Consider the following 13,661-nt stretch of genomic DNA (forward strand, 5'->3'; position numbering starts at 1 on the left):
GGCTCAACAGTAGCTTGCACAGTGCTGCAGGGAGAAGAGCAGGTATCGGATGTATGCTAACCATCCAATTCACCCTCCTCACTACCACGCTCCGTCGCATTGCCTGCCTCTTCCCCGCCATTTGCCGTGTGTGCTTGGCCATGATTCTGAGCGTGCGCCAGACTCTGCGCTTGTTCGGGCTGCGTGCTCTGTACGCCCTCCATGCTAACCGGAGTATCGCCAAAGTCGATTCCATCCTCTGGCGTGCGTAGACCGGCGTACATGGACGGCTCCCCATCCTTATCGGGGGACTTTTCGTACAAATCGGCCATGAGATTGCACGCGCGCCTAATGTCGCGCAACTTGACGTGTTGAACTTCCCACCACGGTCTCCCCTGCTCGTCTTCGAGCGCGACCTCGGCCATGCGGGCGCCTGCGTACAGCGACGCCGCCGCGATCGTGCGCGACATGAAGAGTAGGCACATTTGCGTGCTCGTGGAATCGGAGAGAAAGGCCCAGGCGGAATTGCGCAGTTTCTTGTTGTGCTCGACGCCGTAGTACTTCATCATATCGTACATGATCTTGTACGGCGACTCGACGTTCAGGTCAAAGCACAGGGCCTCGAGCAGCACGTCCTCGCTGTACAGGATCGTGTCGCGCCACTTCCAGAAATCTTTTGTTTGTTCGTCGACAAGCTTGTTGGGATCTTTGAGGGCAACGCGCACGCAGGCTACGACGAGTTCTTTCATCTTGCGGCAGTTTTCCTCAACCTTGGTGGCGAGGAAGAGGGCTGTGGCGGCGATTTGCTGTCCGTTTACATTAGCATACACTTGTCCTCGCAGCGCTTCGCTGCCAGGGATAACTTACGTAGTGGTGCAGCGGTTTATAGCCCGCCCGTGGCTTCAGACTCGACCGCATCAAGTATCTGTTGAAGAAGACGGCGGCTGTGCTGAGCGTGGTTTGTGGGAGCTTAAGCATCATGCCGACTTGCAGGATGAAACTCACGCCTTTTCGCCGTAACGTGCGCTCTTCTTCTGGCGGCATGCCATCGACTATGGATGGTGCTTGGAGCAGCTCTTCTTCGGTGAATATCCATTGCAGCTCTGCTTCGACAACGGCGGGCGGTGGCGGGCGGGGTGCTTCGCGATGAGGCGCAACGGAAGAGGAGGTTGTTGATACCATCACCAAGGAATCGTGGAGTTGTTCGCCCGTCGTGGGCTTTGGCGGGTTGCGAGGCGCAACAGGCGAGTCTGGTGCGTGAAGCTGCCTCTCTTCGAACTCTGACTGATGCGCAAAGCTGCCTTCCTTCCAACTAACACAGATGTGCAAAGCTCTTTCTCTGAATTGACCACACGAACCCACAAAGCCAGGCCAGCCCAAGTAATATACTAAACGCGATGAGTTGTCTACCGCAGATTGCGTCGACGATGACCGCTCGACGTGTCTTTGATCGAGACGCGACGCTGACCCGCCAGGCCGCAAGGGTGCTTCCCCGACCGAGGTCACTTTTCAGGGTTCATTGCCAAGCCAAGACGAGGCTGCGAGCAAGCACGAGTTTGACATTGCACAACCACTGTGAAAGAGAAAGGAGAAGGAGAGTATATGAATCTTCATTCCCAGAGGCGGATTAATGGTAGCGATGAAAAAGATCAACACAAGATATCCAATCCAATCCTCTATCTCAAACCAAACCCATGCACTGAAAACAACACTCAATCACCAACCCATCCACCACCACCCAAGCCCAACACCCAACCCAAATCCCAGCCAAAGCACCTAGCCATTCGCTCTCTCGTCTTCCATCCCCTTGCCCTTTACACTCCTCCGTCTACTTAGCCCCCTGTCCACACTACTCTCCAAGCTCGTTCCCAGTCCCGAATCCTCAAAGCCAGCTTGTTTCTTGCGCAACGGCAACATCTCCTCCAACAAAGAGTCGTCGTCCTCATCATGCGCCTCGGCTTCTTCTTTGATTGGAACGTCCCCCATATCCAGTGTTTGTGCTTCTTCTCTTATCGAAGTATAGGAAAGAGGTTGTTGCGAGGGAAGGGTGGGGAAGACGTGGCTTGTGTCGCTCAAGGGGTCTCGTGGTTCTTTGTCCGTTGGTCCGGGATTGAGGTTGGCAGGTTGGTCATCAGGCTCAGATTTAATTTGTTTCTGTGGTTCTGGACTGGCGGGCGTGGTCGTACTACTGCGGCTGAAAAGCAGTGTAAATAGTGCCCACGTGAATATCAAAACACCCATCTCTACGCCCCAGAAGAGACCGATGCCCACAACGGCGCTGGTGATCCAATACTTGTACATGAGCCAGCGCAAGCCCTCGAGCCTAGCACTGATATGCACTTTGACCCGATACACCTCCAGCGGCTGTTTGGAGCGAATTTCCAGACGGAGCGAGGTTGGAATATTACGGTCTCCCTGCTCAAACACCACAGACTCCATCATGCTAACCTCCACATGCTCCGACTCTGTGTGCCACCCAAAAAGGTAAAACGGTAGTCGCAACAACCGATGCGCCGCCTCGACAATCCGACTCCTGTATGTCAAGATGGCCGGCCTCCTACTGCGCGCAAGCACGACCGCTTTCCTGCTCGAAAATTTCGGAGCTGTCGTGTCCCTTCCCGTGGCTGTACTCGCAGGCCCAACACCCATACTATGATCCTGGACATCCCACTCTTCTTCCCATCCCAATAGCCCCAACATACCGCCGCTACCAGGGGTGGTAGGCCCCCGCATCTCAAGCACAATCATCCAATTCCCAATCTGCAAATTGTTGTCACTTCTGGGTACATCCATTTCAACAACAAAGTCGTATTTCTGCCGGTCTATCAGGCCAGGTACATTCGCAATTCCATACGGCCATTTCGTCCACCTGCCACCTGGTATCGTATCCCCCTCACCTGCAGCCGAGGCAACACACGACGCCAGAGATGGAGGCGCACCGTGATCATATTGGAGATACACCGGAACACTGATTCCACGGACAGGAATGTACGAGTAGTAAAGCGACGAGTAGGCTACAACTGCGAAGCCGAAGAAGATGCAGGACGCGAGGAAAAGGAAGATAGTGCGGAGATATGTTCGTAAGAGGACGGGAGATGTGGCGACACGAACGGGGAGGAGCAGGGTGTCCTGGACTTGAGTTAGCATGGGTGGTTGAGGGGAACGGGTGGGGGAGTCGTGTGTTGCCTGTGCTCCACGATTGTGCCAGGAACCTGGTGGAAGGGTTTGATATGACTCGAGCTTACCGTGACAGTTTTTGTAAATGATTGGTCCTCGTCGGGGTCAGTTTCTGTACTGGCCATGATTTACGTGGTCGTGGCATAGAGCGATTATTGGCGGTGAAGTTTGCCTGGTCACTGATCTTCACATGCGCGAAACGCGACTCAGGTGTGACGTCGATGTTCGCACTAGGTAACTTCGAGCACAGCCCAGGGACCAACGCCAAGCATCCCCTCGTGGCCCCCTCGATGAATGCACGGACGGTACATCTTTCTGGGGCACAGTCAAACGTGCGGTGTGACGGCTTGTACTGGGAAAACCGCACGTGCGTCTTGATACATGAGCGAAAACACCTGGTAGTGGACAAAGCATAGCACGTTATATGAAACAACTTTTTTTTGAAAACCTCATGCATTCTATGAAAGAAGAAGCATGACCATCAGCCAGTACTAATCCTACAAAAAGCAGATTCCTAAGACAAGACACTAGACAAACAAAGGAAATGGAATTGAGCAGATACTCAGCTGACAGTCGAAGCCCGTCTACATCAGACAGCCTCTAGAGTCCAAGATCAGAGCGCCCAAGGAAAAGAGAGCAGGAAATCATTTCGTGGTCACAGAGCGGTATCATTCCAAGACCTAGCACTCCTGCTCTAGGAGTACCCGGGCCGGGCTGCAAAAACAAAGTACCAACCGAGTAACTGAACAGACGAACGCTCGCAATAGACGGAGAAGAAAAGCCCAACATGCAGGTGCAAAGGATCAAGTGACGCCAGCGTTGCCGCATACGTCTCAATCTGTCTGCGCCGTGAGATCCCCCAACTTTTACCGAGACCCTCGAAGAGTCAATCCAAGGAAAAACAGAAACATGGAAACGCCTCTGGGAAAGTGGGTAATAACAACACAGTCGCAAGTGCGACCAGAAGCATAGAGGTCATGGGTATCGTAGCGTCATCGATAGATCTCTCCAGGAGATCCCAAGGTTATCCTTCCTAGATTCTCATCTCTCTGACCCTCGATTCCCCTCTACTCAAACAGGAAATAATCAGAAAAGGTTTGGTGTAGTGCAGACGCCGTTTTGATGACGTGCGCCCTACACTTTAGAGAAGGTGCCCATACGTGGGGGAGGGCCCCGAGGCGGGCTCATTACATTATTCTGCAAACGGCCAGTGGCTTTGGCGACTTTTCCGAGTGGCGAGCTGTTGTTACCAAAGGTTGAGACCGGCTTCAGGGGCGACTTCGCCATGCGATTGGACCGGGACCGTTTACGAAGGGGCGTGATGACTGTTTCTGCAGACTTGCCTGAGCGAACTGGGCGAGAGACTGATGCTCGTGCGGCTGGGTCGGATGGCAGGGATGCTACATCGCGGAAGCGGTTCTGGTTGTTTCGGAAGGCTGTAACCACTCCACGATCAAAATGCTCGAGCATAACATCTGATGTAGTCCTCTTGCGGTTAATTGGCGTGGCTGACATGGGACGCGCAGGGGTAGATCCATCCATAGCCAATGTTGAGGTTGCTGGGGTGGCTGGCACATCAGTATCCTCGATATCGTCATCCTGGTCCTCGTCGGTTTCGTCGCCTTCGGAGCCAAAGTCCATAAAGTCGGCAATGTTCAGGTCGTCTTCAAAGTCGTCCGAGTCTTCATCATCTTCGTCCATGGCATTAAAGGGACCACCAGAGCCGATGCTAACAAAGGGGTAGAATGCCTCGGGAGGCCCAACACTCTCGTTGGCGAAAAAGTACTCATTGCCAGGCGCAGATCCAAAGATGCCACTGAGCATGATGTCTGTGTTGATGGTATTATTGAAGACCTCATTGCTGACTTCGCTGTCCGAGGCATTGGCATTGGGTTGCGCAATCGAGTTCCGCGGACTGTCATTTGCCGTGCTACTGGTACTACTGGGATATCCGGTCATTGGAATCCACGGAATCATCGTGGTACGGGGACGATAGAACGTGACTGTCTTAGTCGAGCGGTTGGTGATTGCAATCGCTTCATTGCTAGAGTTGTGAATGAAGACGCCACGAGCAGGAGGAATTTGGCGACCAGTAGGGCGAGAGCTGCGCTGGAAGGGTTTTGGGGTAGCAGCACGAGAGCCTGGTGCTGAAGCTGGTTGCCGCAAGACAGACTGGTTTTTAATAGGTGTCTGCGGGGGTAAGTCCGTACCAAAATCCTCCTCGTCCGTTGTATCACCCATGTCGGCTACAGATGATTGTTAGTTTGAGAAAGAAAAGCGAGGTAGGGCACAATCATACAATCATAGCCACTCGAGCCGGCGGACGACTCATCGTCCGTGTCGTCCGAATCGTTGGCTTGAGCAAGGCGAGACTCATCTTGACCAAAATCCCAGAAGGAGCCGTCAGACATGGGGGAGCCAATATCCCCATCATCATCATCAGGATCGACTTCCATGAGCTGATGTAGAAGGGGGGGAAGCTTATCTTGGTCCAAGAATAGATCAGGAAAGACACTGCTATCGAGCTCTGACGATTCTGAGCTGGAATCGTCGGATACTTGAACCTCATCATCGAATCGAACACGTTTAGTGGAGCTGTCGGAGAACTTTCTTTTGACAGCTGGTTCGGGTGAGGCAGGAATAGCCTGTGGCTCGAAAAATTGAGCAAAACCAAAGTCGGGAAGACTAGAGATGAAGACATCATCAAGTGGGGCAGATACATCGAATATGTTGTCGCTTCCGACACTGTCGAGACTGAGCCGGCGAGCGTCACGGTAGTCATTGAGCAGCGCAGTAGCCTGTTGCTCTTCTTGAAGAATGTAGCTCTCTTCCCGCCGCTCTATTGTCTCGATATCAGATTCATCATCTTCAGGAATGAGATTTACTCCACTGTAATCTTCATCATCGCTCTCGATGGCATTTTCGTAATGTGTTACAGAGGCTTCTTCTTCATTCTCTTTGTACGTCAATAATGGGTTCGTTACCGCATTACTTAGCCTTCGCGCCACCTTGCGTCTAGGAAAGGATTCTTGGTCTGTGGAATCATCTCCAAACAATACTGAAGTGCTTGAAAGATTACTGTATGTACGTTTCTTGTTCGTCTTGAACAGTGAGTTTAGTGGATGCTTATTGGGAATCAGCCCCGCTCCAAGGGGTGTTATTTCATCATCTTCATTATGAGTCTCGACGTCCTCGACGGGTTCGACTCGAATGGCAGGACGCTTGCCCTTACCCTTACCTCCCTTGCCATAGCCATGAGATGGGGCAGGCACATCGGCATCAGTACCGTCGTCTAGTTCGTCATCGTTTGCGGTGCTGCTGTCTGCTTCTTCTTCTTCATCGGCGTCATCGTCATCGACGTCGTCTTCTTCTTCGTCTTCATTTGTGCCATCCTCCGTGGCGGAGTGCTCGCCACCACGTCCTCCAGTCAGGTGGTTGCTGCCTGCGATCGTTTCTGGGGATGTGGAGCGCTGGTCGCTGCGGTGGATGCTTGTGCTGGTATCATGCATGAGCTTGCGATCCTGGTGGAGATTACCACCCATGTCAGCCATGGGTGCTCGGGCGAATGTGAGGTGCGCCATGTGATGCAACGTTTGTTTGCTAGCGATGTGGAGTCCGAGAAAGGTCAAGGTAAAAGGGTCGAGGAGTGGTGGCCTGGCGTGTGAGGAGGTGATTTCAGGAGATAGCTTCTGGAATTGGGATGGAGGAGGGGTTGTCGCGTGCAATGGGGCTGTATAAGTGGTGTACTGAGTGGGTAAAGGCTCTCGAACTATGCTGAGCCTTTGATGGTGTCGTCGATGTCGGAGCGCTGAGCCAGTCAGACTGACGATGCCAAGGGTTGCTTTAGTGCAGGCAAGACGATAGCAGGGGGGGTTATTGAGACGAGTGCGAGCAGATTGTGCTTGCGCGCAGTCGTAGGGTTGTTATCGTCGATTGAGGTTGAATTCCGTGAGCTGTCGGGCTGATGCAGCCCTGGTGAAAGGGCTGCACCAGGAGTTTAGAGCTCAGCGATTGCCTGCGGCATTGTCTCGACGAGGTGGTATATTATGGATAGCTGGTGGAGATATGGGTGTGTGATAAGTTTCCTGTACGACTTGGACGTCTTTTTGGGGCAAAGAGTGCAAAGGAACTGCGGGCAAAGGCAGAGAGAGGTTATTAGAAAATTAGTTCAGAACCGCCATTCCTGTTTGGGGGCTAGCGCATCTGCAGACGTGCACCCAGGAATTAGGATGGGATGACTCTTGAACTGCAAGACAAGCTGGGCATGACCTATCCAAATGGCTTGAACATGTCATGGCTGCCTACGGTGTCAATTGAGGTGACTACGCTATCTGCACAATGGAACGTTTGCATTCCATCGTTGTCCCTCTTCTCTTCTCATCCACTTCACTCATCGCCATCACCATCGCCATCACCATCACCACGGCGTCCAAGACTTCCAGCCGCCTCGGTCGCGTGCCCCTCCTCACGGCTCAGGCATCATTGCTGGAACGGATCACTTGGACTCTCGCCGATATGCCCCACTGAAATTCAACCTGGAGTCCTGGCCGTGCATCGAAAGCCGGCCGCCCATGCACAGCGAGCGATGAGGCCAGCCGGGGGCTAAAATCCTATGAACCGGTAAATCCAGTCGCTCGATTGGATGTGCTAGCCCAAAGACCCCGGTTGCAGGCTTGCAGCGGACAGTAGTAACACGCATGGCATAGATTGCTTTCCGCAGTGCCCTCCCCTCCGTTTCCCTCGCCTTCGTCATCTGCAATCTGTGCCCACAAGCCCACCAAGGCTTGCCTACAACCGTAGAGGGAACTCCCCTAGATCCAAGTCTCCCCGCCTTGCGCCATGGCGGATCACTGGATCTGCCCCTCAGTTCCTCTGGTAGGAAGGAGAATTGACGTTGCTCGTGCCGCAGTGCCCCTCTAGATGCACCTCAATCGATACGCTTTGGGCGGGAGTGGGCACTCGCCGAAAAGTCGGTGAGCGTGCAAAACGTAGCCGCCTCGAAAAGAAGAAAAAAATGTACAACGGCGGCCCGCTGCTGCTGCTGGTGATAATGCAGCCTTCTGGGTCCCTGTGAGACGATGGCGCACTCGCAGCTCGCGTGTATCAGATGTTTCTCCAGAAGAGAAAAAAAAACATGTGAAGGCACAGACGCTGTTCGATCGTTCCATGGTGCTGGCACTGCTGGAGACCAGGGGCCAAAATTCCACCATCTTTGACAACTTACTCTCCCCCCTCTCTCCCTCTCCCCATCCCTCCCTCCCTCCCTCCCTCTCTCTCTCTCTCTCTCTCTCTCTCTCAAAACACCGTCCTCCCTGCCCTGCCTGCCCTGCCTGCGTACCTATCTCGGAGCTACTTCCTGAGGCTGAGGCTGGCTTGGCCTGGCCGGCTTTGCATGCTGCTGCAAGCCGTTGGTGGATCGGCCCACACTGCTCTCATCGCGCTGTGGTTGGACAGGGCTCCCGAGTCCGCTCGTGTAGCAAGCGCATCGTCTCTAACGTGTCATACTTTCCTTCTCGCCTCATTGGTCACTGCACGATGCCATGACGGAGAGCCAGGACCGCCCATTCGTCAATGGCAACTTCACACTCCCTATACTCGCTGCGCCCCAACGGGGTCTTGTAACACAAGGGCTCCTTCCGGTACCGCACACTGCCGCTGGAGAGGACATGGTTTGTAGCGGTCTGAGCGATTGACAGCTGTCTAGCCATCAGTGGAACGGGTTGCAGATCCAGCTAGAGTAGCTGCGCAAGATGGTTGAGAAAAGCCTAGAAATGTCCGTTGCTGGAAGACTTTGGTACGAGAGGACCAGGACACCCCCCCCCCCACAATGCGAACGGAAAATCGTATTGAATTAGGCAATTGATCATGTTGTCACGTCAACACTCGGGAGCATGATTACGCAAAAAATAAGCTGTATTGGTCTGGTAGACTGGGTACCTTGAAGAGACTACCGGGAAAAAAAGGCCGGCCCTCAACTTTCTGGCTGATCGTCAAATTCTGCATGCCCAATGTCATCAGCCGCGGCCAGCGTCTCCATCTCGGCAAGCTCAGCAAGGCTGCTGCTACCCAGGTCCCGCAAAATCTCCCCAGAATCATATCCCATGTACCAAAGCATGCGCACCGCCCACTGCAGCGTATCGCGTATCTCTGCGCGCTTGACTTGGACATACTTTTCACTGCCGCCTTGTTGCCACGACGTCACCTCCTCCTGGATTTTGCGTAGAATAACCAGGATGGTGAGTCGATTGGGAAGGATGCGTCCCTGCAAAATGAGTTTGGCACCCGAACTCTGCACGAGTTGAATGTTCGGCGGGAGCTTCTTTAGCTGCTGACCTTTTCCGACGCGGTATCGAGGCATGGTCGGTAAACCACCGGGAGCTCGATATGCCTCGAACCAAGATCGTGTCTGGTAGCACCATTGCTCAACCATTTGTTTGCCCCTGAAACTGCCATAGCCATCGAGCACACCTCCTAGCATGCGGTTGAAGTCTTCAGTGGACAATTCGATAGTCTGATGCCATGAGACCGCTAGGAAGCGAGAGCAATAGTCGCGCCATTCGCTGTCCACAGTGGACATGATGGAAAGAATGCAATACAGTTCGTTACGCATGTTGTCCATGCAAAGTTGCTCCCATGCGAAGAGCAAACCGGAAAATGCTTCCTTGGCTTGCTCCTTGGCTTCATTGCTGTCAATGGCTGTGCGAAGGAGTTCTGCAGCGAATGTGGAGAAGATGACAGGCCGTGGCTTGAATGTCGAACTCTCATTCACATATCTCTGCATTCCTTGAACAGACTCCCACCGGTGAAGCTTGAGCTGACAGCAAAGCAATGCTATCAGCACCTCAGCAGGCATGCGTGGCTGCTTTTGCATTGGATAATATGTCCCAACTGTCTTGATGATGTCCAATACAAGTTGATTCTCTCCTGCAAGAGTCCCGAAACGTACCACTGAAGCAGCTAGGTTACGGTGACTGCGCAGTTCTGGACTGATGAGCGGGCCATCAATATCTTCTGAAAACAGTAGCCAACGACCAATATCGTACAACTTTGATTCCGTTGCCAAATCCAACAGTCGCGCTAGTAAAGGAACTGGTAGCCTGGTGTCGAAGGCTGGGAAGTCGACTGGAGGAAGCCTACTACTGAACGGCTCGTCTTGACGCACCCGGAAGGTGTTTTGCAACACTTCAAAAAATTGCTGTACAGACTTCTGTTTGTTATCATCCGTATGACGCTGTAAAAGCATCAATGTTGTCATGGCGCCCTTGATATCTCCAATGCCTACATAAGCTCGAATCGTCCTGTGCAAAAAGCTGAGTGGTATTGTAGTTGGCTCGAAGAAGGGTGGTACTTCAGTCTCAGCAGAGGTAGAAGAATTAGTAGCAGTCACCTCTGTGCCAAAGCCAGGGGCCAGCCCCACGATCTGCATAAGGAGCTCTGGACGCTTTTCAGGGTCAAGACCACCTGATTCTACAAGTCTTGCCATTACTGAATCCCATGCCGTGGTTCCTAGACCCAGATTATGAGCGTCGAGGAAGTCTTTAAATATCTTTAGTAAGTCCGCTACGTTCTCCGGATCGGTGCCTCTACCTCCAACACCCACTCGCATTTGATTCACCAACGCGTCCACAAATGCTGAGACGACTTCACCACTGATGGTTCTGCGTGTCCGTGCTCGGTCTAATGGCGTAGCGGTAGCATCCTGATTTTGTGGGAATAAATTCCACTTTCGCGACGGCGCCGGGGTTTCGTCCTTTTCTGCTTGTATGATTTCTCTCCAACTTATGAGAGTCCAGTTGTGATCTCCTCGCTTGACCGCCACCTGCCTTAGAATCGCGGCGCCATCTAATATCCATCCACCGTGTAGACATGTCCACAGAACTAGCTCTAGCCACAGTTCTGGTGTTACCTCGCTAACCTCGATCTTGTAACGGGAGCCGGGTATCTCATGGCCGAGAAAGTAGGAGACTTTGGAACCTTCTTTTGCCAGCTTGACCGAAGACTCGTGAGCCTTCCAAGCCGCGTCTGACAGCGCGGTAAGAATCTTCGAAGATAGTATGTGTAGTGTTGGCGGCTGTTGCAGTGCGTACTCGTTGCTCCGGGGCCTATATGAGTAGACGGATTCAGGCATGAAGCCAACGTGATGCAGGTATGCGATGATCTCTAGCACATGTGGCATAATGGTGTCTCCATCGGTACTATTTTTCTCCGCAGCAGCTAGAATCAGATTGCCCAAACTCCGCCACAATTGGCCTAATCCCCTTTTTACAACGACATTCCGCATTTCAATCGTATCTGGGGCTGAAGTTACATCATCGAGAGAGTGTCTGAGCTTCCGCGGAGTTGCATGCCGTTCGATGCAAATTGAAGATTCGGTCAGAGTCTTCAATGATGCACCGCCGCCATCGGGAGACCCCAAGATGTGTTCGAAAGCGTTCAAATGCAATGGAGACTCTACTGAGCGTCGACCAAGCTCAACCAGCTTCTTCGCAATCCACACTACCGCTTGCCAGCGCCCTTCCACCAGCCCCAGATGACTAATGACATCCATCGAAGCATCCTGAGCCTTTTTCAAATAGACAGCAAGATCGAGAGGCGTCAATGAAGATGATAAATCGGGGTCGCTGGAAGGTTGACGGCGTGCCGAGACAGGAAGGAAAGGCTCAATGGCTGCGAGCCAGGTCTCCATTTGGCTACGAGATTCATCCTGTGGAATCGGTATTTGGGATTGAACTGGCTCCCGGGTGGGACGTGAGAGAAAGAATCTTTGTCTTGGGTCTCTGAAGTGGTCCGCTGAGGTATGCACGTGTCGGTGTTGAGCTTTGGCGTTGGGTTTCTTGGGGAGATGCTGCGAAGACGATGAAGCAAGAGCTGGAACTAGGAAAGCTGGAACGGAAGACGAAGCGGCGACTCCATGATTAGACGGTCGAAATGCATGTACTAGGGCGCTGCGGAAACATGCATGTGCAGCACTCATTGGGAGTTAGCGTGTGGTGGGAAGAGTGAATTGCTCGTTTCCCTACATGTCGTCTATGATGCGAACAGCCTTACAGCGAGCTAGCGGGGGAGGACGGCCCGAGCTTGTCCCAGGTGGACCCTGACTGCCTGCCTGAACAGAGTAAGTAGAGCCGCTCCCTCTGACCTCACGCGTCGAACAATCCATCTCGCGTCAGCCGCGCCGCGATACTCTATCTCAAGCAGGCAGCGACATCCATCCAGCAGGTGACTCAGACTGGACGCGTGCATACACAACAGAGTCGTTCTTTTGTCAGATTTTCAATTTCATTCCCTCTTTACCCGCCCAACCCGGCAGTCATACCAAGATGGGTGTATATCGTGTGGGTAAGTGTGACCAACGACCTCTTGCGTTTGAAGCAGAAGCGATTATTATTTAGACGTGGATTTTGAGCTGACAAGCATCATAGAGGTGTCACCAAACAACCGTGCTGGCTGTCAAACTAAGGCATGCAAGGATGCTCATATCAAGATTACCAAAGGTGAACTTCGCTTTGCAGTTCAAATCACCATCAAGGATCATCAGAGTTGGCAGTGGCGTCATTGGTATGTTAGACTGACCTCGTGCGAATCCCATCCGAGCTGACTGTCGTAGGGGATGTGTGACACCCAAGCAGATCGAAAACTTGATCGAGACTTGTGGTGGCGACACCGATATGGTCGACGGCTTCGACGAATTGCCGGAGGAACACCAGGAGAGGGTCAAGTACGCAATGGAAAATGGTCATGTCCATGACGATGACTGGAAAGGTGTATGTTCATTCGATACGTTATACCTCTCTCTCTCTCTCTCTCTTGTCTGAAAACTATTTGTTTGCCAGACACCATAATCTGCGTTTGCTCATACTTATATTTGCTTCGGCCACATGTATTCTGTTATCTAACACGACCTATCACTAACGAGGAATCAGGATCCTGAAGCGAACCGCTTAACAAAGAAGGGCTCTAAGAAGGGCGCATCCAAGAAGAAGGCCAAGAAGGGTGGCGATGACGAAGACGAAGCCAATCAGGCCGAAGAGAAAGACGAGGAGAAGCCCAAGAAGAAACCAGCAACCAAAGCCAAGCCTAAAGCCAGAACCGAAGACGACGCTGAAGTTGCTGAAGAGGCCCCCAAACCCACCAAGAAGCGCGGCCGCCCGGCCAAGAAAGAAGTAGACGAAGACGAAGAAGCAGACGCACCTCCTGCCAAGAAGGCTGCTCGTGGACGAGGCAAGAAGGTCGAGTACAAAGAGGAGAGCGATGAAGATGAGGCTCCCGCACCAAAGAAGGCTCGAGGCAAAAAGGCAGCCGTAAGAGCCGAGAGCCCTGAGGAGGAACCCGAGCAGGAAGAGGATGCAGAGGCAGAAGAAAAAGAGGTCCCCAAAGCAAAGAAGAAGGGCACCAAAAAGGCAGCTCCAGCCAACGGAAAGGCAAAGGCACCAACAAAGAGAGGACGAAAGAAGGCAGCCACTGACGGGTGAGCACTCGGTGTGTTTCATTATGTCATCCAGCGT

At 52.8% G+C, this 13,661-nt stretch overlaps 5 protein-coding genes across 5 annotated transcripts; 2 read left to right on the forward strand and 3 right to left on the reverse strand.

The window, feature by feature from the left end:
• Positions 1 to 56: 56 nt before the first annotated feature.
• Positions 57 to 3,281, reverse strand: IAQ61_002583 (uncharacterized protein; the record flags this gene model as incomplete). The annotated part of the gene is made up of 4 exons (XM_003834441.2): positions 57 to 785; positions 847 to 1,367; positions 1,812 to 3,108; positions 3,225 to 3,281. The coding sequence occupies 4 exons, from the start codon at positions 3,279 to 3,281 to the stop codon at positions 57 to 59; spliced, it is 2,604 nt and encodes an 867-aa protein (XP_003834489.2).
• A 1,009-nt stretch (positions 3,282 to 4,290) lies between these two features.
• IAQ61_002584 (uncharacterized protein) lies at positions 4,291 to 6,707 on the reverse strand (the record flags this gene model as incomplete). The annotated part of the gene is made up of 2 exons (XM_003834442.1): positions 4,291 to 5,402; positions 5,456 to 6,707. 2 exons carry the CDS (start codon positions 6,705 to 6,707, stop codon positions 4,291 to 4,293), a joined length of 2,364 nt encoding a protein of 787 aa, XP_003834490.1.
• Positions 6,708 to 7,494: 787 nt separating this feature from the next.
• IAQ61_002585 (uncharacterized protein) lies at positions 7,495 to 7,683 on the forward strand (the record flags this gene model as incomplete). The annotated part of the gene is made up of 1 exon (XM_003834443.1): positions 7,495 to 7,683. One exon carries the CDS (start codon positions 7,495 to 7,497, stop codon positions 7,681 to 7,683), a length of 189 nt encoding a protein of 62 aa, XP_003834491.1.
• Positions 7,684 to 9,127: 1,444 nt separating this feature from the next.
• Positions 9,128 to 12,130, reverse strand: IAQ61_002586 (uncharacterized protein; the record flags this gene model as incomplete). Its single annotated transcript, XM_003834444.2, has 1 exon — positions 9,128 to 12,130. One exon carries the CDS (start codon positions 12,128 to 12,130, stop codon positions 9,128 to 9,130), a length of 3,003 nt encoding a protein of 1,000 aa, XP_003834492.2.
• A 346-nt stretch (positions 12,131 to 12,476) lies between these two features.
• On the forward strand, positions 12,477 to 13,628 carry IAQ61_002587 (uncharacterized protein; the record flags this gene model as incomplete). The annotated part of the gene is made up of 4 exons (XM_003834445.1): positions 12,477 to 12,495; positions 12,579 to 12,714; positions 12,764 to 12,920; positions 13,080 to 13,628. The coding sequence occupies 4 exons, from the start codon at positions 12,477 to 12,479 to the stop codon at positions 13,626 to 13,628; spliced, it is 861 nt and encodes a 286-aa protein (XP_003834493.1).
• Positions 13,629 to 13,661: the final 33 nt, after the last annotated feature.

Source organism: Plenodomus lingam (assembly GCF_022343315.1).
Source record: "Plenodomus lingam strain CAN1 chromosome Unknown contig_14, whole genome shotgun sequence".
In the NCBI taxonomy this organism is placed as follows: Eukaryota; Fungi; Ascomycota; class Dothideomycetes; order Pleosporales; family Leptosphaeriaceae; genus Plenodomus; species Plenodomus lingam.